General features: G+C 40.7%; 1 protein-coding gene across 1 annotated transcript in view; it reads left to right on the top strand.

Annotated features, from left to right (window-relative positions):
- Positions 1-22,062, top strand: part of LOC126475041 (juvenile hormone esterase-like) — a 120,587-nt gene that overhangs the window by 71,636 nt on the left and 26,889 nt on the right. Inside the window, exons 5-7 of the mRNA XM_050102588.1 lie at positions 7,075-7,274; positions 14,360-14,510; positions 19,550-19,731. Coding sequence (XP_049958545.1) covers positions 7,075-7,274; positions 14,360-14,510; positions 19,550-19,731 — 533 coding nt within the window. The remainder of the gene's footprint in view (positions 1-7,074; positions 7,275-14,359; positions 14,511-19,549; positions 19,732-22,062) is intronic.

Genomic DNA, 22,062 nt, shown 5'->3' with positions numbered 1-22,062 from the left:
CTGCAGAAACAACAGAAGTGACCCCCAGTTAGAAGTGATGGCTCAAACTGGACAACAATGTCGTGGCTGAATGCACAGTGGAATTGCAACTTTCCACGTATCCGCAATATTCGTATACGTCCGTCACTCGCTTACCGACAGAACTTACTCTAATCACTGGAGACAATGGAGCATCTTTCAACTCTCGTCCACTCTTCCATGGCACCAGAGTGACCATGTCTGGCGGCGGCGTCGTGTCGATGGTAACCTGGCCAGAGCCACATGTGATCTAAACCCTGGTGCAAGGCGACGCTTCCCAACGGTAGCTAGTGGCATAGCAGGTTCAATAAGAGCCCGTATTTCTACCGTGAATGATCTTCGGTCTGCGACATCTCGAATGCTGCGTCGACTGGTGTCTGTACTATGTGGACGTCCAGAAAATTTTCTATTTGCGTCGGAATGTTCCACAGATCACTGTTGAGATCAGCTAATCACCACTGGCACATTACGCCCCGAATGTGCAGCATTCCGTCGGTACTTCTATCCAGTTTCCTATATGCACACAATGCGACGCCATTCAAATTTCTGAAGGTTTTTAGCACATGTGGTGCATGGTTGTACCCTAGAATGAATTTTTCAGGCACTGTTCCCCTGTAAACTCAGCACAGTTACCGCCTGCAGAATCACAATAGAAGGTACACAGACGAGCGTCCCGCGCGCCATCTGATTGCTGATAACAGTGACGCATGCATCACTAATGCCACAAAGCCTCAGTATACATCACAGTGAGATAACTGTCTTCATCTTGTGTTGAATATATGTCTTGTTCATCACCAGCTGCGCCTTTTATAATATCTTCGTTGCTGTATTAAGTATAGGTCTATAGTATCTCCGAATAAAGATGAGATCAATTTAAACAAACGCTTGTCCTTGTATTTTGTATGCTGTAGTTAAAAGATCACAAATTCAGCCCACAGCTCATAGTCTCGCGGTCGTGTTGTCGCTTCACGAGTACGGGGTCCCGGTTTCGTTTCCTGGCGGGAACAGGGATTTTTCACCTGCTTAGAGATGACTGGATGTTTGTGATGTCCTCATCATTTTATCATCAGTCACGAAAGTGGCGAGATTAGACTGAGCGAAGGTTGCGGACTTGTACGGTCGCTGATAACCGCGCAGTTGAGCGCTCCACAAACCAAACATCATCATTAGATATTGACAAGAGACTGAATGAGAAATGTCCAAAGAAATAATTAACTAACAACATAAGCGGAGAAGGGAATACTGTTCAAGAAATTATAACGCAAACAACCGCTGAAGCATTAGGAACGACGAAAAATAAATATTCTAAGACCGGATTATTGCTTTTTAACGAGCATATTAGTAAGTTGTCAGCGTACAAGCTGTGGGGGGAGGGAGATTAGAGCGGCAGTTTCCCGCCGCAGAGCACGTGGCTGGTGGTTGTTACGGGGCCGTGGCGAGCGCCTAGCATTTACGCGGCCTTGGAAAAACCCGAGTGGATGCTTGGCAGGAGCGCATATGGCCGTGTTTACTCGCTTGGAGAAATTGATAAAAGAGTGACACGGAGGTGCGAGTTGGCACTCATGCAAAATATGTAAAATTAATTAGATAGACGGGCCACAAAAATATATAACACTTTAAAAGTTACTGTCGCCTTACAAACTGTAAACTTATGAAAGTTCAACAGCTAATATTTCGGCAATGCTTTTGCCGATTAATATGAACAAAGTGTTTGCGGATGCTGCTAGTAGAGCTGCATCGACCAATAATAGCCGATTTAGCTGAATGTGTAGCATTTTTGAATGAGACGTCGGAATATGGAATTCGACTGAGAGAAACCGTCTTTTCCGTAATAAATAAATTTAAAGAGACGAAACTATCGGCAGCATTCTAAAGTTTAAAGAGGTAGATGAATAAAGAAGTACGTATTATTATCTGTTGATTTATGTTTAGTATCAAAAATCCGTGAAAAGCAATATCACGCCACGGTAGCATTCTGAAGTTTAAAGAGGGAGATGAGTAATGAAGTACGTATTTTTATCTGTTTATTTATGTTTAGTATCAAAAATCTGTGAAAAGCAATATCACGCCAGGAGAACATTATTTTCGAGAAAACAGAAATAGTTATTGCCCATAAATTTTCTATGTTTTTCAATGTGTCATATGTGTTATGGTGTTTAGTTTTACAGTATCCGTAATTCTTTTTGTCAGACATTGTTTTGAGTTAGGCAGTCTTTTCGACGGTGCATAGGGTGGCCATCTTTGATGACAGGGGAGTTGGTTTTGAGGGACACAAAGAGCCGGACGTGCCGTGCATCTGGGGGTAGTAGTGGGTTGGTAGCCATGTTCGGGGACAAGTATGTATGTAGCGACATTCGGAAACGATCAAGTTGAGCGCAATATAGTGATTTAGGACAGCAGACAACAGTGTATTTTGTGAACCGTAAACAGACAGTCGACTGTCGTGATCGCGACATATGGATTTTATAGGGAACTGTTGTAGCATCAGTTATTATCTCTCGCTCTTACCTAAAATCCCCTCAGACTTCATTTTAAGTGATTAGTGAATATATTGAAGAGTTTCGTGGAAAATAGAAATAAACTTCTTATTCAAATTATAAATCAATGAGAGTGACTCTTTGTATTTAAATTTTACCGGAATTCCTGACTGAATTGTTTTTTACATTTCTGCTTGAAAACTGAGTTTACTACAGATGTGAGCCGGCACCCTATGACGAAAACAGAACATTGAGACCAGCCACATCTCTGGGCCCTTCAGTTAAGCTGAGGTTGAGCATAACTAATACAGTGTGGTCCATTAATCGTGATCGGGCCAAATATCTCACGAAATAAGCGTCAAACGAAAAAAAGACAAAGACGAAACTTGTTTAGCTTGAAGGGGGAAACCAGATGGCGCTATGGTTGGCTCTCTAGATGGCGCTGCCATAGGTCAGACAGATATCACCTTCGTTTTTTTAAATAGGAACCCCCATTTTTTTATCACGTATTCGTGTAGTACGTAAAGAAATATGAATGTTTTAGTTGGACCACTTTTTTCGCTTTGTGATAGATGGCGCTGTAATAGTCACAAACGTATAAGTACGAGGTATCACGTACCATTCCGCCAGTGCGGACGGTATTTGCTTCGTGATACATTACCCGTGTTAAAATGGAACGTTTACCAAGGTCGATATCGTGTTGATGTATGGCTATTGTAATCAAAATGCCCAACGGGCATGTGTTGTGTATGCTGCTCGGTATCCTGGACGACAGCATCCAAGTGTCCGGACCGTTCGCCGGATAGTTACGTATCTAAGGAAACAGGGAGTGTTCAGCCACATGTAAAACGTCAACCACGACCTGCAACAAATGATGATGCCCAAGTAGGTGTGTTAGCTGCTATCGCGGCTAATCTGCACATCAGTAGCAGACAAACTGCGCGAGAATCGGGAATCTCCAAAACGTCGGTGTTGAGAATGCTACATCAACATCGACTGCACCCACACCATATTTCTATGCACCAGGAATTGCATGGCGACGACTTTGAACGTCGTGTACAGCTCTGCCACAGGGCACAAGAGAAATTACGGGACGATGACAGATATTTTGCACGGGTTCTATTTAGCGACGAAGCGTCATTCACCGACAGCGGTAACGTAAACCGACATAATATGCACTATTGGGCAACGGGAAATCTACGATGGCTGCGACAAGTGGAACATCAGCGACCCTGGCGGGTTAATGTATGGTGCGGCATTATGAAAGGAAGGATAATTGGCCCCCATTTTATCGATGGCAATCTAAATGGTGCAATGTATGCTGATTTCCTACGTAATGTTCTACCGATGTTACTACAGGATGTTTCACTGCATCACAGATTGGCGATGTACTTCCAACATGATGAGTGTCCGGCACATAGCTCGCGTGCGGTTGAAGCGGTATTGAATAGCACATTTCATGACAGGTGGATTGGTCGTCGAAGCACCATACCATGGCCCGCACGTTCACCGGATCTGACGTCCCCGGATTTCTTTCTGTGGGGAAAGTTGAAGGATATTTGCTATTGCGATCCACCGACATCGCCTGACAACATGCGTCAGCACATTTTCAAATCATGTGGGAACATTACGGAAGGCGAACTACTCGCTGTTGAGAGGAATGTCGTTACTCGTATTGCCAAATGCATTGAGGTTGACGGACATCATTTTGAGCATTTATTGCATAAATGTGGTATTTACAAGTAATCACGCTGTAACAGCATGCGTTCTCAGAAATGATAAGTTCACAAAGGTACATGTATCACATTGGAACAACTGAAATAAAATGCTCAAACGCATCTATGTGCTGTATTTTTAATTTAAAAAACCTACCTGTTACCAACTGTTCGTCTAAAAATGTGAGCCATATGTTGGTGACAATTACAGCGCCATCTATCACAAAGCGAAAAAAGTGGTCCCACTAAAACAATCATATTTCTTTACGTACTACACGAATATGTAATAAAAATGGGGGTTCCTATTTAAAAAAACGCAGTTGATATCCGTTTGACCTATATCAGCGTCATCTAGCGGGCCAACCATAGCGCCATCTGATTTCCCCCTTCACGCTAGACGAGTTTCCTTCTTTGTTGTTTTATCTTTTGATGCTTATTTCGTGAAATATTTGGCCCGGTCACTATCAATGGACCACCCTGTACATATTTTTTCGTGGCATAGCACGTTGGGGCTCGAGCTAACCATTCAAGCTTCAGAGCATAGTGCCCAGTACCGTTGTAAAGCTGATGAACAAAAGTGGAGTATCCAAAAACCTAGTCATTACCCTACAATATGAGTTAGAGAGAGAGCTATAAAAATACATCTCGTTCAGAAAAGGAGGAAATACCACAAATTAAAATGTGGAATTTGGATCGATATGTGAGTAAAGTAGAACATGATATTCATGGAAGTTAGAAGTCGGGCGTACAAATTTTATGAAGAACTTGAATAAAAAAGAACGAGATTCATTAAATATAATATCCGAAAAGGAATGTTTATACTATCTTAAATGCTTATGGACTGAAAATGAAGAAGTTCCTGAATATAACACCAATTCCTATGACTCTTTAGATCTAATAACAGTGCAAAAACTGCAAAAAAATGACCAAAGATACAAAAAAGAAAAAGTCACTGTGCACTGATATTATGAACATGAAACTGATGGAACATGCTTCTGATCAACTAAAGGAATGACTTTAAAATTTTGTGTATGTTTGCTGACTGAGCGAACATATCGTAGATGAAAGAATTGAAGCTATTGTAAGCGCTACTTACAAGAAAGGCGATACCTCACAATGCTCAAATTACCGAGGAATGAGTCTGCTAAAGTTCTGTATGCTGGAATTATGTATAAAAAAACGATTAATAGCATTCGTGGAAGCACGTATGTTGGAGTTACGTTTTAGAATAGATAGATTACTTTGTCACAAGTAACTGTGGATGAAGAGAATTAGATTACCAACATATAATGTTTCTATCGACTTTGAAAAGGCGCTGAAGGAGAGTAAACTGAAAATAATATCGGAATCAGTAAAAGAAACTGGAGTTACAGCACATCTGATTACAGCAACTCAGCCATTATACAAAAATACCAAAATGAGGGTCCTTACTGTAACGAATAGGACAGAATCTAATAGTAGTAATCAAGTAGTTACATAAAGCTGTCCACTGTCCACAACCTTTTCAGGCTTATAATGACAATATCGTTCAAAGAGGGTCATTATATTAAGTGACACATTAAGTGGTGATAATCTTAATTGACGTAGGTATTGTATTGTATGTCAACTTGGGACCTAAAAAGGACGGGGAGGCTCCGTCCCGACCGCAGCCGCAGTGGTCCGCAACCCCACGACAACTACCGCAGTCCACTTCAGCCCTCCGCCGCACCACACCGAACCCAGGGTTATTGTGCGGTTCGGCCCCCGGTGGACCCCCAGGGAACGTCTCACACCAGACGAGTGTAACCCTATGTTTGCGTGGTAGAGTAACGGTGGTGTACGCGAACGTGGAGAACTTGTTTGCGCAGCAGTCGCCAACGTAGTGTAGCTGAGGCGGAATAAGGGGAACCAGATCGCATTCGCCGAGACAGATGGAAAACTGCCTAAAAACCATTCGCAGACTGGCCGGCTCACCGGACCTCGACTCAAGTCCGCTGGACGGATTCGTGCCGGGGAGCAGGCGCTCCTTCCCACTCCGGAAAGCCGTGTGTTAGACCATTGACGCAAGTGCTTGCGTATGATCAACTTATAATAGAAGCCGAAGAAAAGATTCAAATTACAATTTATAATTTGAACGAAATAGGCGCGAAAAAACGAATGGTTATATCGACAGAGAAAAAAAGTGACAAATATGATCGAATTTCAAGAACTGGAACCCATAAGAGCTAAAATCATCATAGATGGACAAGCAGTTGAACAAGTAACGAAGTTTAAATGTCTACATTGCAATTTAAGATATCCATGTACGAATACAGAGAGCTGCAGTTAGTCAGAAATTTTTTAACGGCACAACTTACGTATCACATAACTCACTGAAATAAATGTTAATTGAACTTTAGGAAGTAATAGCTTTGCCCTTTCTGCTGTATGGTAGAGAATGCTAGGTCCTAACAGCTGCTCAATGACGACGAATAGTATCATCAGAGATGCAATTCCTCCCCTTCAAACTGTGATATTCGTTACTGGACCATATAAGAACTAAATGACGATCCAATTTCAACTGGAGTTAAAAAATACAGACTGATTTGGAAAGGCCATGTTTGAAGCAATGTCTAATAACAGGATAAGTAACGCTGCAGAACTATATGACTCCACAGGAAAGAGAAACGTTTGACGTCCCTTAAAGACACGGCATCAGTAATTCTGACGCAGAACAGGCCGAAAGGCGTAATCCTTAAGTACAGTTATGATAATGATAACGATGGCGATGATGATGAGATGTGGACAGTACAATTGCAAAATAATCATTCACCTCGTATCTATCTCCTACGTCTCATGTTAATATTTTTATAAATGTTGTTTGATATAGGTCTGAATTTGTACAGGACTCTTCTCAAGGATCATTATTCAGAGCGGCAACTTCATCGGACGTCCAAATACCTTGGAGCAGGCCCGCTGGAATGCTTTCCGACTGGGCTCGGTCCTTGGCTTGGAAACGAATGACTCACAGGAGCTGGTTGAATTCCTGCGTTCTCGGGACGCAGCGGATCTGGTCGCTAGCGACTCAGTCCTCTTGACGGATGAGGTACGTGTTATGTTTTCACTAGCGATAACGCACGCACGCACACACACACACGCACACACACACACACACACACACACACACACACACACACACACACACATACGCACGCATGCATACTCAGGCATGCACACATGTACAGACGCGCACATGCCCGCATTCTACATCTACATCCATACTCCGCAAGTCACCCGACTGTGTGTGGCGGAGGGTATTTTGAGTACCTCTATCGGTTCTCCCTTCTATTCTCGTATTGTTCGTGGAAAGAAGAATTTTCGGTATGCCTCTGTGTGGGCTCGAATCTCTCTGATTTTATCCTCATGGTCTCTTCGCGAGATATACGTAGGAGTGAGCGATATACTGCTTGACTCCTCGGTTCAAATGGTTCAAATGGCTCTGAGCACTATGCGACTTAACTTCTGAGGTCATCAGTCGCCTAGAACTTAGAACTAATTAAACCTAACTAACCTAAGGACATCACACACATCCATGCCCGAGGCAGGATTCGAACCTGCGACCGTAGCGGTCGCTCGGCTCCAGACTGTAGCGCCAAGAACCGCACGGCCACTCCGGCCGGCGACTCCTCGGTGAAGGTATGTTCTCGAAACTCAACAAAAGCCCGTACCGAGCCACTGAGCGTCTCTCCTGAAAAGTCTTCCACTGGAGATTATCTATAATCTCTGTAACGCTTCCGCGATTACTAAATGATCCTGTAACGAAGCATGCTGCTCTCCGTTGGATCTTCTCTATCTCTTCTATCAACCCTATCTGGTACGGATCCCACACTGGTGAGCAATATTCAAGCAGTGGGCGAACAAGTGTACTGTAACCTACTTCCTTTGTTTTCGGATTACATTTCCTTAGGATTCTTCCAATGAATCTCTCTGGCATCTGCTTTACCGACGATCAACTTTATATGATCATTCCATTTTAAATCACTCCTAACGCCTACTCCCAGGTAATTTATGGAATTAACTGCTTCCAGTTGCTGACCTGCTATATTGTAGCTAAATGATAAAGGATCTTTCTTTCTATGTATTCGCAGCATATTACACTTGTCTACATTGAGATTCAGTTGCCATTCCCTGCACCATGCGTCAATTCGTTGCAGATCCTCCTACATTTCAGTACAATTTTCCATTGTTACAACCTCTCGATATACTACAGCATCATCCGCAAAAAGCCTAAGTGAACTTTCGATGTTATCCACAAGCTCATTTATATATAATGCAAATAGCAACCGTCCTACGACAGCCCCTTCGGCACACCTGAGATCACTCTTACTTCGGAAGACTTCTCTCCATTGAGAATGACATGCTGCGGTTTGTTACCTAGGAACTCTTCAATCCAATCACACAACTGGTCCGATAGTCCATATGCTGTTACTTTGTTCATTAGACGATTGTGGGGAACTGTACATTACTCATGTACATTGAATGCTGAAAATCTGCAAGGCGCTAACTTGGCACAGCGATGACCGACTTGTTTCAATAGTTGAAAGAAGATATTCCTGAGTAAAAATTTGAAATGGTTATAGAGATTGGAAGTATAATAGAGGAAACAAGTGAAGAAGTGTATAATTCAACGTCTAGTCGTCGACGCGCTCGGTACAGACGAAATATTAACTCATAAAGAAGAAGCAAAGCAAACAGTCCATGTACTTTTTTAATAGGAACAATACAGAGGTAGAAGGTTTTGTAGGAATCACTAAATATAAAGCTGTATGCAAGATAACTGAAGATGGAGTTCCACCACAATCAAAGAGTGTTTTTTAGTGCACCTAATTGTCGGCTTTGGTACGTAGCATTGTTTGTTGAAGTCTTTCTATTGCATGCTCGTATGTCAATTCATGCTTTAGCTCTTGTTGCTTTTCCTGTGACCAATATTTCTCTATGAAAGCTCTTTCAAACGCGTCGTACATCGTCCTAACTTCAGGGAATCTACCCAGCTGGCTGTCCCTTCTTCCATCTATGTCGCTGCAAAATCTATCTTTTCTGTGTCTGACCATTTCCAGGAATCGCTCTTTTCAACCTATGAAGAGAAGCCAATAGCTGCAATCTTCCTCTTTGTTTGAACCTGTAGCAGTCTCTTTCGGAAGGTCTTACTCAGATCAAACCAGTTACTACTATGTTGTTTACCCCTGTACTGCGCTTCGTTGCTTCTTTCTCTAAAATATTCATCACGAGGCCATCTTGTTAGTTGTGAGAGTGCCAGTAGTCTTTTCTAATTCAGACTTGACCTCAGCGATTTCCCTTTCAGTTCTTCCAGTAATTCGGTTTCATTTTATGCTATGTTTTTTTGCCTCGTTTGTACAACTATTGGTTGTGTGCCGAGCTGGGCACCATTGTCGGTGCACTCCACCGTAACTGCTTCAATTTGTAGTATTCTTAATTCATGATTGCGACTCCATTCCTCGTGTGTTTCGATCTGCTTATTCCACTTAGTGATGAATTCTGCTTTCTCAGTTTTTACTTATCTCATTCCAGCTTTATGTTCCTCTCTCTTTTTCTCTACTTCTTTCAAGTAGGACAAGTTCCCCATCTTACCCATTATTGTTGCTTGCAAGACACTGTTATATTAGTTGCTGACGTTTCTGCGATTCCTAAATCTGTATCTACGTTTTTATTTGTTCTCCCAGTTTCTATACGTTAACATTCCATTCGCTGCCGGCTTCGCCCTGTTCCTCCATGACTTGTATTACTTCCGTCTCGTAAAACTGATTCTCACTTTCTGACATAATACATTAGTTTATCCGCATCACACGCGCCAAATTCGATTTTACTCAGAACTGTCTAAAGCAACAATTTCACATGCACCCCTCTACATCAGTAAAGCTTTTTTGCGACACTTACATTTGTATCTGATTGACAAAGTACCTCACTGGACTCTATCGTTGATGTGTTGTGATGCCTCGTATAAATTTATGTGCCTTCTTTCCTCCTTTCACATGTACGACACTTCACGTGCAAGTATCAGGAACCGTTGGAGTTTGTGTACTTGATATGGACCCTTTTCATGCCTTGCACAGTTTAATACAGTCCCTTTTCGAGATTATTAAATCAGAAAATTGTGTCGTGTCACCTTACGTTACTTGCAAGCTCTCATCCCGCAAATTTAAGAGATCTGACGGTGATCCTCGTGCCTGGCTATCTGCCTACAGGGTGAGAGATTTGCTTCAGCCACAATTACACAAAACATTCAGCTACTGCCAAACTGAAGTCGCACAGCTGTAATTATTTAGTTCCGAAGTAATCGTAGAAGCTGGTGAGGTTTCAGATTCATAGACCCTTCATTACTACGTGTTCACTCGACCGAGTCTGTTACACTACTACCTCATGCACATGAATGCAGGTAACTTGCAGTCTCGCTGTGACGTAGTAATGCCACAGCTAAGGTTTGTCAGCTAGCACCTACTGTAAGGTAGTTATCTGGCAAGGATATCGATTATGACATCACTACATCTTGCAAACACTATAGAGAACTCTGGCTTGACGGGAGAATCAGAGTCACAGTTGAATGTCAAAGAAACCTGGTAGGGTAAGCAATTAGAACACAAATATTCTTGTACATGTACACATAGAATATGGAAAAACATTGAAAATTATGTAAACAAACGTAATATACAGAAAACAAATGAAAAAATAGAAAAAATATGGAATAATGGTGAATGAGTGAATAAGAAAACCTAATGGTGATAAAAACAATATAGTTACTTTCCTCTTATGTCACTACCCACCTCTAGAGAGGTACAATACATCCATTACGGCTATAAAAAGTTCATAAATTGTGGCTCAGACATTACATTATATACCAAGAAAATAAGTTTCCTCCATTACAGTACTGAAATTTACAGTAACTGATTCTAATTAATCCATACAAAAACACGTTACCATCCCCCTAACCAAAGGGGTTGTAATGACTTCACACATTTTGCCTGCATTCACATCTGTGACTTAGATTGGCAACTACTACTATTATTTGGCGTTTGTATAGTTTTAAGTCACTTAACATCATTTGAACCATTCTTTCAATTTAATTACATGCATGTTAATTTACATAATACTTTGGACACAGGGGGACATAGGAGATAGATTGGTCTTTTGGATTTTTTGCACATTTTATATCGCATTAGACATGTACATTTGCAGATTTTAAAGTCAGTTCCTTGGAGATGGCTAAAGTTGCGAGGATGTCTCCTCTATGGACCTTGTGATTCTCACCCATATTACTCATCTCGGGCTGCCTCTGTCTGCTCCCCAAATCAGTTCAGTATCCAAACAAACAAATACAAACTTGCTACAAGCTATACAGGGTGTTACAAAAAGGTATGGCCAAACTTTCAGGAAACATTCCTCACAAACAAAGAAAGAAAATAAGATATGTGGACATGTGTCCGGAAACGCTTGCTTTCAATGTTTGAGCTCATTTTATTACTTCTCTTCAAATCACATTAATCATGGAATGGAAACACACAGCAACAGAACGTACCAGCGTGACATGAAACACTTTGTTACAGGAAATGTTCAAAATGTCCTCCGCTAGCGAGGATACATGCATCCACCCTCCGTCGCATGGAATACCTGATGCGCTGATGCAGCCCTGGAGAATGGCGTATTGTATCACAGCCGTCCACAATACGAGCACGAAGAGTCTCTACATTTGGTACCGGGGTTGCGTAGACAAGAGCTTTGAAATGCCCCCATAAATGAAAGTCAAGACGGTTGAGGTCAGGAGAGTGTGGAGGCCATGGAATTGTTCCGCCTCTACCAATCCATCGGTGGCCGAATCTGTTGTTGAGAAGCGTACGAACACTTCGACTGAAACGTGCAAGAGCTCCATCGTGCATGAACCACATGTTGTGTCGTACTTGTAAAGGCACATGTTCTAGCAGCACAGGTAGAGTATCCCGTATGAAATCATGATAACGTGCTCCATTGAGCGTAGGTGGAAGAACATGGGGCCCACTCAAGACATCCCCAACAATGCCTGCCCAAACGTTCACAGAAAATCTGTGTTGATGACGTGATTGCACAATTGCGTGCGGATTCTCGTCAGCCCACACATGTTGAATGTGAAAATTTACAATTTGATCACGTTGGAATGAAGCGTCATCCGTAAAGAGAACATTTGCACTGAAATGAGGATTGACACATTGTTGGATGAACCATTCGCAGAATTGTACCCATGGAGGCCAATCAGCTGCTGATAGTGCCTGCACACGCTGTACATGGTACGGAAACAACTGGTTCTCCCGTAGCACTCTCCATACAGTGACGTGGTCAACGTTACCTTGTACAGCAGCAACGTCTCTGCGCGAAGAATTGCTTCGTCCATTGCAGGTGTCCTCGTCGTTCTAGGTCTTCCCCAGTCGCGAGTCATAGGCTGGAATGTTCCGTGCTCCCTAAGACGCCTATCAATTGCTTCGAACGTCTTCCTGTCGGGACACCTTCGTTCTGGAAATCTGTCTCGATACAAACGTACCGCGCCACGGCTATTGCTCCGTGCTAATCCATACATCAAATGGGCATCTGCCAACTCCGCATTTGTAAACATTGCACTGACTGCAAAACCACGTTCATGATGAACACTAACCTGTTGATGCTACGTACTGATGTGCTTGATGCTAGTACTGTAGAGCAATGAGTCGCATGTCAACACAAGCACCGAAGTCAACATTACCTTCCTTCAATTGGGCCAACTGGCAGTGAATCGAGGAAGTGCAGTACATACTGACGGAACTAAAATGAGCTCTAACATGGAAATTAAGCGTTTCCGGACACATGTCGACATAACATCTTTTCTTTATTTGTGTGTGAGGAATGTTTCCTGAAAGTTTGGCGTACCTTTTTGTAACACCCTGTATATATATATATATATATATATATATATATATATATATATATATATATATGTGTGTGTGTGTGTGTGTGTGTGTATGTGTATAAATTTCAGACAATCAGGACTGAGGAAAGGTTGTAAACTATGTTTTATCTACCTATAATCTTCATTATTTGCCTGTAAAACTACGTGGAAATCTGTGTTACATATCCGCTTCAATTACTGTGTTTCAGCACTTGTTATTTATCATAAGTGAGTTACATTTTATAATCACGAGGATGAAAGTTGGGGTGAACATGCTGTATAATGCTGTTGGCTTAAAGGAATATTTGCTATGGAGGGATGCAGTACCACATACTTCAGCACTCAAGAAAAACGGGGGGAGGGTGACAGCTGCACATAAAGGAAAAGGGAGAATACTAAAAAGAGAGGTGTGACAGGCATATGGTAGACAATCTTTTGTTAAGAAAGTAAGAATGACCCCAACAGAGGCGACATAGGTATTATATATAACTGCTATATCAATCCAGGACCTAGTTAAAGTGACACAACATACAGCTGAAATTCTATACAGAGACGGGTAATACCTAAGGGAACCACTGTGTTCACCAGACTTTAAGCATTTCTTATGAAAGGTTTCAGTTTGCGTACTGGAGTAATTTTCTGTATGCCTATCGTTGTAATTATATTTCTCAAAACCAGGAGGGGATTGTTAACTACGCTCATACATATACTATACTGAAGTATTATACATTCTTATGACAGCAGCTCCCGTATGTAGAAACTAGATTGCTTGGCTACTCGATGGATTGGGGCTGGTAATTTGCTGCACTGTGGCCTACTTATTGAAAAGAAACATACATTAGCAGACTGACTTTCTGGAGTGACATGGGCTGTCACAACTTCACAACGAGCAACATCTGTTTCTTTTACTCTTTGATATGTATTAAATGACGTGACGAAAAAAATCGTAGTCGCACAGCGTTATTAGCACAGAGATTAGAGGGACAAATTCACTCCGTTAGTGCGACAGTTTATGTTATTGCACGTTGGCTTAATTCTTTCTCAAACTGTGGATAGTATTCCCAGGAGAAATATCTAGTAAATGTTCTTGTGACAGTTTTCGATATACTTGTTTCAGATCACAACTCTTTTCCCAGAAAATAAAACATATTTCATATAATCAATGAAAGTTACTTTTAAACTGAAATAAAGGAACACTTTCTGTTAATCGCTATTTTTGGTTACAGCTGAAGGTTTTATTTACCTACATCGTGTGGGCGCCACACGTGGAACCAAACCTCGAAGGCGCCTTCCTCACAGAGTCTTCAATCCAGACGCTCATCGACGGCCGTTTCCACAGAGTGCCCATCATGACAGGAGTCACTTCCGGAGAATCGGGTTCGTACTTCAATGTTACAACGGCAATCTACGTTACTTCAGTGTGAGACAATTACACAGATTATTGCCTCGGTTTGTCTACTAGTATCTAGTAATTCAAACAATGGCCATTCACTCATCTCTCCTATCTGAATAGACTAAAGTCTACGACTATAATAGGCATTACGACGACAGAGCCTGATAGACAAAGAATAAAACTTGTTGCCTTGCCAAAGAGCTATCAACCGTGTTGAACTAATGAGCTGTTCCTTTTCGACGTTTATGCTGTCAAATATTTGATGGTAGTTAACGCATTGGCAGCTGACGAATAGCTTACGACAGACACTCTTTGACCCCATCAGAAAACATGTATGAGATCTGACTCAGGAGAGCGAGGGTAACACAGTGACTATGTGCCTACTAAATAAAGGGCACTTTAGACGATTCCGCAAGAGTAAATCTTCTACACGAATGAAGATAGAAACTTGGGATGAAATTAAAAATGTCGCTCGACGCCTGTTGTAAACGGTCGGTTCCAGTTGTTGCCGATGACTTACTCTCTGGTACACTTAGCGCGTTCATTAGACAATGAGCGACCATTCAAGGAAACAAACACTGTAAACTGCAGTTCAAATATTCCGTCCAAATGCAACAACATTAGATGACTTACGATTTAACACAGTCGCAGCAGTAAACGATGTAACGTAACCCAAATTTACGTTCAGAATTTTTCACAGCTTGTAAAAGAAGGAACCGAGTGACAAAACACAAATTCATAGGTCTGTTGGTAAAGGAGTGCAGACGCGACTAGAGTTCCGTCCTCACGTGAGTAATGTTGAGAGGTTAGAGTTATTGCGACGTGCCCTGTTATCGTAGTGGTAGCAGTAGCAGATGACGGGAAAAGTTTTGTCTATTATCTGCGTCGCGGAATGCAAGATTTTCCGAGCTAAAATTAATGGCAATGTTGAGCGCGGTTACCAAGAGTATAATGACGTCTGCGACAAGGAGGGCTTGGTGTAATAATAGCCACACGTATTGAGAGGTGAAGGCACCAGTATTCAGCAACTTCATCACAATAGCAGCATCCCAACGCCTACATTCTCAAAGCAAGGCAGTTCTCATGTTTGTTAACCGTTTCCAGAATTTTGAGAGAGTTCAGTTAGTATTTCAAAATATCCGATGCAGCCTTGGAAAACAGAGTAATTCAGATGAATTGCCTTTAAATTGTTATTTGCCTTAAGAAGTTTCCTGTTTTCTCCGTTAAAGTGAATGCAAGTCTTATGTCTGTGTGTATAAATGTTTTATAGAAGTTCAAGATTATGAAGGAAACTTGTTATCATAAACAGCGTAAGAATACGATGTCGAAAGCTCCCTTTGAGCTTAATACTGTTAGAAAATTCTATGGTCGTTTAAATTTGTTGAGAACATGTTTTAGCGAAAGTAAATTTCCTTAATCGAGTTTTCTAAAGTAATTAATAATATCATAGCTATTTTAGCCACATAGTGCAATAGAGTTTTATATTGGCGTGCTACATTTTAATTAATGTTATGGTAGCTTATATATCTCGTATTTGAATTTGCAAAAAGGTTTCACGTAAAATACATAAATATTTCAGTTCAAAAGTAGTCAATTTTATAACCAATTAAAGTTTCGAATTTTAACTACACCCAGGTTTCGTTCCTTGTCTTACACCCTTTTTAATTTGAGAACTTTGTTCTTCGTCTCGTACTCTTATTGTTACCTCTTGGTACATGTACGTATTGTACATTACCGTTCTTTCCCTATAGCTTGTAAGTAAGCTGTTTATGTTTTCTTATTGGCAACGTTACGTAGCGCTCTGTATGAAAATCACTGGCTGTGCTGTGTGCAGTCTGTGGCTCGTTTGCATTGTTGTCTGCCATTGTAGTGTTGGGCAGCTGGATGTGAACAGCGCGTAGCGTTGCGCAGTTGGAGGTGAGCCGCCAGCAGTGGTGGATGTGGGGAGAGAGATGGCGGAGTTTTGAAATTTGTAAGACTGGTTGTCATGAACTGCTATATATATATTATGACTATTAAGATCCAGTAAAAAATAACTTTATGATGGATGTACTCCCAAAAAATGAGGGAGCACAAAAAGACATTTCCACTTCACAGGAATTGCATACATAATTTTTGTCAGTGACTAGGTAACTTGTCTGCTAGAGCAAGTTACAGTGATGCAACACTCTAGTGTTAAGATGTGACATAGGTATTAAACATGACCATTTTTGCTGTAATATTTTTTCTGCTTGAGCTTTCTCATGTTTAGATATAAGTTATTGCATTTGCTGCGGCTGTTTGCCAGGCATAGTGCTACTAAATTTCACTTTACATTACTCTGTTAAGTCAGTTTTACTACGGATTTATTTTTCTTGTTTGCTGCACAGTGCCTTATATTAGTTGTAATAATGCAATTGCTTTGCCAATTTGAATTTTTTTATTGATGTTTGTATTAATTGTTTTGTGCTGCTGCATTGCCTCGTTCCTTAGTTTAGCATCTGAGCTCAGTAGATTTAAGTCAGCTTAAGATGGGGTAGGACATATAAGAGAACACGTTATGATGAATTGGAAGAAATGCATTGAGAAGCTATAAGAAAATGGTTCGGCCAAAAAAAAGTATTTTCAAAGAGGATATGAGCAAAAATGTAGGGTTTAGGGACAACAGGTTTAGGTAGGATTTTCTTGGAAATAAATGATGAGGTAAGATAATGGAAAATAAATAATGAGGTGAGAAATATGTGAACATAAAAATACAGAAAACATGCTTGGATAGGATTTTTTTGGTGGAAACAAATGTTGAAATAAGACGAAAGATATATGGAATGAAGTTTTGGGGTAGACTGCAGTACCAAATGTCACACTGAAAACAAACCCTGTCCTGTATTTTTGTGTTATTACTCTATGTGAATTTGTGTTTTTCCTGTCTTAATGTGTTTACCTAATAATAGTTACGTTGTAGAATTTTTCTGATAATATGTTATTTTCTTTGTAAAGATGTTTAGACTTTATTTATTCTGTTCTGTTTTAATGCTCATGTGTGAAGTTGATGTTTCGAAAGTTATTCTGATCTTTTATGTATGTACTCATGTCATAATTCCTGTAACACTGATGTATATGTTATTTCGATTCTTTTGTAAAGCCTGTACTACAAATGTTATCTGTATTGTTATGTTCTTTAATGATGTATTTTGTACCTTTGTAATTGTATTCTTATGTTATAAAATTGTAATTGACACCAGTTCATCATATTTTAACTTGTAAGTTCCATTTCACTGCACACATTTCTGTTGGTCATAGTACATGGACAATATGTGAGAAGTAGGGACTGTTAGTGTTTGCACGTGTGTTAATAATTCAGCAAGGGACTGGATGACAGCATTGCTGGTTCTAAGGACAATTCCAAAAACTTTGTGAGTGCAAAAGTGGTGGTTATGGACTTGCTATATTGTCAGCAAGACTCTTCGATGGTGATTGTGCACCTGCACAGTCGCAACAGATGGCTGCTGGCCATCTCTACAAGGACTACAGTGGGTCTGCATCTTTGATGACCCACCAATACCATTATTTCTACAAGGACTGCAGTGGGTCTACACCTTTGCTGACTCACCAATACCACAATCTCTACCAGGACTGCAGTGGGTCTGCACCTCTGGTGGCCCACCAATACCACAATCTCTACGAGAACTACGGTGGGTCTGCACCTCTGGTGGCCCACCAATGCCATACTCTCTACCAGGACTACAGTGGGTCTACTCTGTCATGACCTACCTACCAATATTCTTCAAAACTTCGACTGACTCTGCTCTGGGTTTGCTCTGTTGTGGACCAATACCTGTCTGCATGTCAAGAGCCAGCACTGTCTTTCCGTTTGAAGGACAACACTACTTCTTCAAGACTGCATGGAAATCCACTACTTCCGTGTGCATTTTCTTTTATTGCTCAGACTTTGAGAAAAACACTGCAATTTTACTGTGACGAATGATCAGGACTGTCTTTATGGACTGTGAGAAAATTTTAGCATTTGACCAACATTGTATCAATAAATGTGTGCATTTGATATCTTTGTTATTGTAATTATGAAAAATTTTATTAAATCATTATTGGCCACTGCCCAAAACAATTTGTAAAATTTTTTGTGGGGAGCATGGGGGTTATGTAACTAGGCTGTTTATGTTTTCTTATTGACAACGTTAGGTAGCGCTCTGTATGAAAATCACTGGCTGTGCTGTGTGCAGTCTGTGGCTAGTTTGCATTGTTGTCTGCAATTGTAGTGTTGGGCAGCTAGATGTGAACAGCGCGTAGCGTTGCGCAGTTGGAGGTGAGCCGCCAGCAGTGGTGGATGTGGGGAGAGAAATGGCGGAGTTTTGAAATTTGTAAGACTGGATGTCATGAACTGCTATGTATATTATGATTTTTCAACACTATTAAGGTAAGTACATTGTTTGTTCTCTATTAAAATCTTTCATTTGCTAACTCTGCCTATCAATAGTTAGTGCCTTCAGTAGTTTCAATCTATTATTTAGCTGGCAGTAGTGGCGCTCGCTGTGTTGCAGTAGTTCGAGTAACGAAGATTTTTGTGAGGTAAGTGATTTGTGAAAGGTATAGGTTAATGTTAGTCAGGGCCATTCTTTTGTAGGGATTATTGAAAGTCAGATTGCGTTGCGCTAAAAATATTGTGTGTCAGTTTAAACACAGTCATGTATAATTTTTCTAAGGGAAAGTTTCAATCTTACCCCTATTTTTTCAGTATTCATACGTCTTACACCTTTTTACATCGTAGTACTCTTTTTTCATTGCGAAAAGCTCTATAACGTGTTTTACTTTTTGCTTTAATCCTTCTAATATCAGCTGCAATGTCAGAGTCATATCTGTGTAGCTTTCCTAACGCCATACTGATTGCTGTCTAAAATATCTTCAGTATTATTTTCCATTCTTCTGTTTATTATTTTTTTGAGCAATTTGGATGCATGGATAGAATTTTAGTACGGTTATATCCCTATCACTGTCTAACTGGCAACGCTTCTCTGTGGTAATCTGACAGGTTACAAGATATTGAACAACACAGAGCAAATCGAGACACTCAACAGCCGATTCGTCGAGTCGGTGGCACCCTGTTTACACCTCCCGACTGCAGAGCAGCAACAAGTAGCAGCTCTCAAGCTGAGAGAGTTCTACTTCGGCAACGATACTATCTCTACGGACGATGCTGACTCTCTTGTGAACGTAAGTAATCCACAACCATTTTGTCTGTTTTTTGTGGTATTCTCCGGGATCGAATGCTAATTCATTGGTAAAGGATACCTTCCCTACTTTCTATGTAGTGTATTAAATTCCCTTCTACAAGTAAGCTATCTACATTTATTTGATTTTGTGTAAGATTTTATTTCTTGAAAGATATTTTAGTAATGTATTCAAAACAGTGAATGGTAATGCTGTACACTTATGAAACTGTGAAGACGTAGAAACGTTTCAGAACCATACAAATGCACTGAATTACGCTACTGATATCACTCATCAATTCACATTTCCGCCCTGGCTCATCGAAAAATGTCACTTTCATTCACTTCTGTTTCTGTTTAGAGTTGCTTCGTAAATCCACGTAGGGTTAATGTGAGGACACCAAAGATTTATATCCATTCTTCTGTGTATAGCGTAAATCTTCGGATTGCCTTTATTGAAGACTAGCTATTTTCCCGTGGCTTCACTTGCGTACTCATATGTCACGTACGTTGCATCCTTATACACAGGGTGGTTAGGAACAGTCTGTATGAGCGTTTCAGGGAAGGTTGTGCTGAGGGGAAATACTTAAGAAAAAGTTTTATACGTTGGTCCCTATGCAAGTTAATTAGCATTGATATCAGCCATCAGTCTGTTGCGCGAGCAAATACAAAGGAAGGACGATTGGGTTTAACGACTCGTTAACAAGCTCGGATTTTGTATAACGTGGGGAAGGAAATCGGCTGTCTCCTTTCATAGGAAACATCGCAGCATTTGCCCTGAGTTATTTGGAGAAACCACGAATAACCTAAATCCGGAAGCGAGTTTGAACCGTCGTCCTCCCGAATGCAGGTATAGTGTGCTAACCACTGCGCTACCTCCCTCGATGCGCCGTTTCAAGCGACCGGAAAACACGATGTCGCCAAACGGGTTTTTTGTTTAGTTCTCTAAACCCAGGCAAGAGAAAGATATAAAAATTACTCGTTAGGCGCTAGTAAGAACCGAACCGGAGCCAGAGGATGACGAGTCTGTTGAGATATCGTGTAAGGTATGAGAACAACTGGCACTAAATTGTATCTGGCAGGTTGCTACAGGCTTTAGAAAAGAATAGAAATAATAATACTTATGAGCATTATAGGAATTGTGACATAAGTAAATAAATGTGAAATGAGAATAGTCAAACATTAATTTGACATAAGATCGTTAAAGGAAAACATAACAGAGTACCCGCCAGTATGGCGGAGCGGTTCTAGGTGCTTCAATCTGGAACCGCGCGACCGCTACGGTCGCAGGTACGAATCCTGCCTCGGATATGGGTTAATTAGGTTTAAGTAGTTCTAAGTTCTAGGGGACTGATGACCTCAGATGTTAAGTCCCATAGTGCTCATAGCCATTTGAGCCATAACAGAGTAAATAATATCTAAACATTTTTCCAAAGTATTTGAGGATAACAGTACTCCTCATCATAGCGAATGTAGCTTAGTATTAGAAAATTCTAGAACATAACTCTTATCAGATAAACGCATAAAGACAGGAAGAACATAGACACACAAGGGTACACATTAACACATAGCGGAATAACACCAAAGGAAAGGACAGGGTTTGTTTTCAGTATAACGTATGGTAGTGCAGTCCAACCTTAAACTTCATCATTCCATAGATGTCTCCGCTTGTTTCAATATTTTTTTTCGCACAGAGGTCCTATTTAAGCATGCTTTCTGTATTTTCCATTACCTTAGCTCATTATTTTTCATCATCGTACCTCATCATTTGTTTCCAAGAAAATCCTACCTAAACCTGTTGTCCCTAAACCCTACTTCTTTGAAAATAATTAATCTTCACTGTACACTGCTTTTTTGGCTAAACCTTTTTCTTATAACTTCTTAATGCAATCTTTCCTAATTCTTCATAGTTAGTTTCCTATATAGTATCTCCCCTCTTAAGCTAACTTAAATCTACTGAACTCAGATACATATACTAAGGGACAAGGCAATGCAGCAGCACAACATTAACCCAAACATGAACATTACAACTAATATAAGGCAATGTACAGCAACAAGATGAATAAATCAGCAGTAAAACTGGCTTAGCAGAGTAATACAAAGTGAGATTCAGTAGGACTAGGCCTGGAAAACAGCAGCAGCAAATGCAATAACTTATGCCTAAACATGACAAAGCTCAAGCAGAATATTACAGTAAAGATAGCCATGTCTAATACCTATGTCACATCTGAACACTAGAGTGATGCATCACGATAAATTACTCTACCAAACAAGTTACCAAATCGTTGAAAAAAATATGTATGTAATTCCTGTGAAGGGCAATGTCTATTTGTGC

The sequence above is a fragment of the Schistocerca serialis genome, chromosome 4 (assembly GCF_023864345.2).
Source record: "Schistocerca serialis cubense isolate TAMUIC-IGC-003099 chromosome 4, iqSchSeri2.2, whole genome shotgun sequence".
Taxonomy (NCBI): Eukaryota; Metazoa; Arthropoda; class Insecta; order Orthoptera; family Acrididae; genus Schistocerca; species Schistocerca serialis.
The sequence above is the reverse complement of the archived record's forward strand: the minus strand, read 5'-3'. Positions and strand labels throughout refer to the sequence as shown.